The following is a 1,652-nucleotide window of genomic DNA, read 5'->3' as shown; positions in this document are numbered from 1 at the left end:
CCTACACACACACACACATACACACACACACACACACACACAATATGCGCACATTCAGCACAAACCACATACACATGTTTCAGCATAGCTGGGAACCAGTCATGGGTTTTGATAGATTTCTAAATATGTTTCAGAGATAAAGCAGCTCTCTATCGCAGCACAACCTTTTCAATAACTTCCTTTGACTTCAGCGGGAGATTTGCTGTGTGGGTTCAGGTTGCATGGTCAATCGCATGATAGCTCTGCGCCTCCAGGCATTCAAAGCAACAGCTTGTGCACCATTTGTTTTGTTAAAGCCATTCCTGACCTCAAAATATCTGCATCCTGAGAAAACTGGGGGATGAGAGAAACACACTGAGTGTTAACACCAGACTTTGCTAAGCTAAACCTGAGCCACGTATTAACACCTCTCTCCTTTTCATCTACCTGATTATAACTGTACTTAATAAGTCACTTTTATTTCATGCATTTTTATGAACTGCACTTGTTAATGCTCTTTTGTTTACTTATAATGTTTCATCATGTGCTGTACACATTTAATTCTCTGTTGGCCTGATGTGTGGTTTTGCTCTACTTGTATTTCCAGTAAAGTATTCTGTAAACACAGTTTTTAGAGAGTGAAATATAAATAAAGGTAATTATCATTATTATACACACTTGCATTTTGCATTGAGCATGCATGTTGCAACAGGTATGCAAAAATATTTAAAAAGTCAGCCTGGCAACTGGGTAGATTTGGTGGATATCTGCTCCAACACGAAATGTCTGATAGCCTGCCTCCGAATAACAAAGCACTAAAGCAAAAATGTTTTTATAATTCGATGCTGAACACACAAACACACACTCACACATGAGTACACATGGCTTTCGGCGACTTACCAACACAGCTGTGGTTGTTGCTGGCCAACTTGTGACCTGCGTTGCACTCGCAGTAGTACGAGCCCTGGGTGTTCACACATCTGTGCATGCAGTAGTGGGTCAGGGCACACTCGTCCCTGTCTGCCGGAAAACACAAACACATATGTACGTACAGGTTGAGTCATGGAGATATGGGCAGCAAGACACATCGCAAACGGCAAATTCTTTAAAGCAGCTCATTTTCAGAAAGAGTGTGTTTTGCATCTGCGAATGATAATGACTCACCTACACAGTGGTCTCCGCTCCTCTGGTAGCCCGGAGGACACTGGCAGGTGTAGGAGCCTCTGGTGTTGTAGCATGTCTGTTCAGGGCCGCAAGTGTGTCTACCCATCGCACATTCATCTATGTCTGCAATAAACACAAAAATGCTCAGATGAAGCTACGCGAACTTAATGCCTGCTGTATGAAGGAACGTATGGCAGACAAAGCAAAGCAACATGTCCGGACTGTATGCACTCTGTGATCTGTGATGTGTGAACTGTTTACCACCGACAGAAAAATCTGTGATCACTGAGACCATCACATCACACACGTGGGCATACGCGCACATGTTCACACAGAGAGCAGGCGATTAAATAAAGAAGGCTTTTATTCAGCAGCTCCGGGTGAAGGGAAAAACACAGATCATATCTTCTACTAACAGGACAGGCTTTTTGAAGGGGGAAGTTTGTGTTAGTGTGTGTGTGTGTGTGTGTGTGTGTGTGTGTGTGTGTGTGTGTGTGTGTGTGTGTGCG

At 43.5% G+C, this 1,652-nt stretch overlaps 1 protein-coding gene across 1 annotated transcript; it reads right to left on the bottom strand.

The window, feature by feature from the left end:
* Positions 1-696: 696 nt before the first annotated feature.
* LOC111668139 (EGF-containing fibulin-like extracellular matrix protein 1) lies at positions 697-1,296 on the bottom strand. The gene is made up of 2 exons (XM_023424102.2): positions 1,144-1,296; positions 697-999 (listed from the first exon to the last, which is right to left on the bottom strand). The coding sequence occupies exons 1-2, from the start codon at positions 1,247-1,249 to the stop codon at positions 845-847; spliced, it is 261 nt and encodes an 86-aa protein (XP_023279870.2). The 5' UTR covers positions 1,250-1,296; the 3' UTR covers positions 697-844.
* Positions 1,297-1,652: the final 356 nt, after the last annotated feature.

The sequence above is a fragment of the Seriola lalandi genome, unplaced genomic scaffold (assembly GCF_002814215.2).
Source record: "Seriola lalandi dorsalis isolate HSWRI2012SDOR001 ecotype SW California unplaced genomic scaffold, Sedor1 jcf7180002003888, whole genome shotgun sequence".
Taxonomy (NCBI): Eukaryota; Metazoa; Chordata; class Actinopteri; order Carangiformes; family Carangidae; genus Seriola; species Seriola lalandi.
This window is presented reverse-complemented; position numbering and strand designations above follow the sequence as displayed.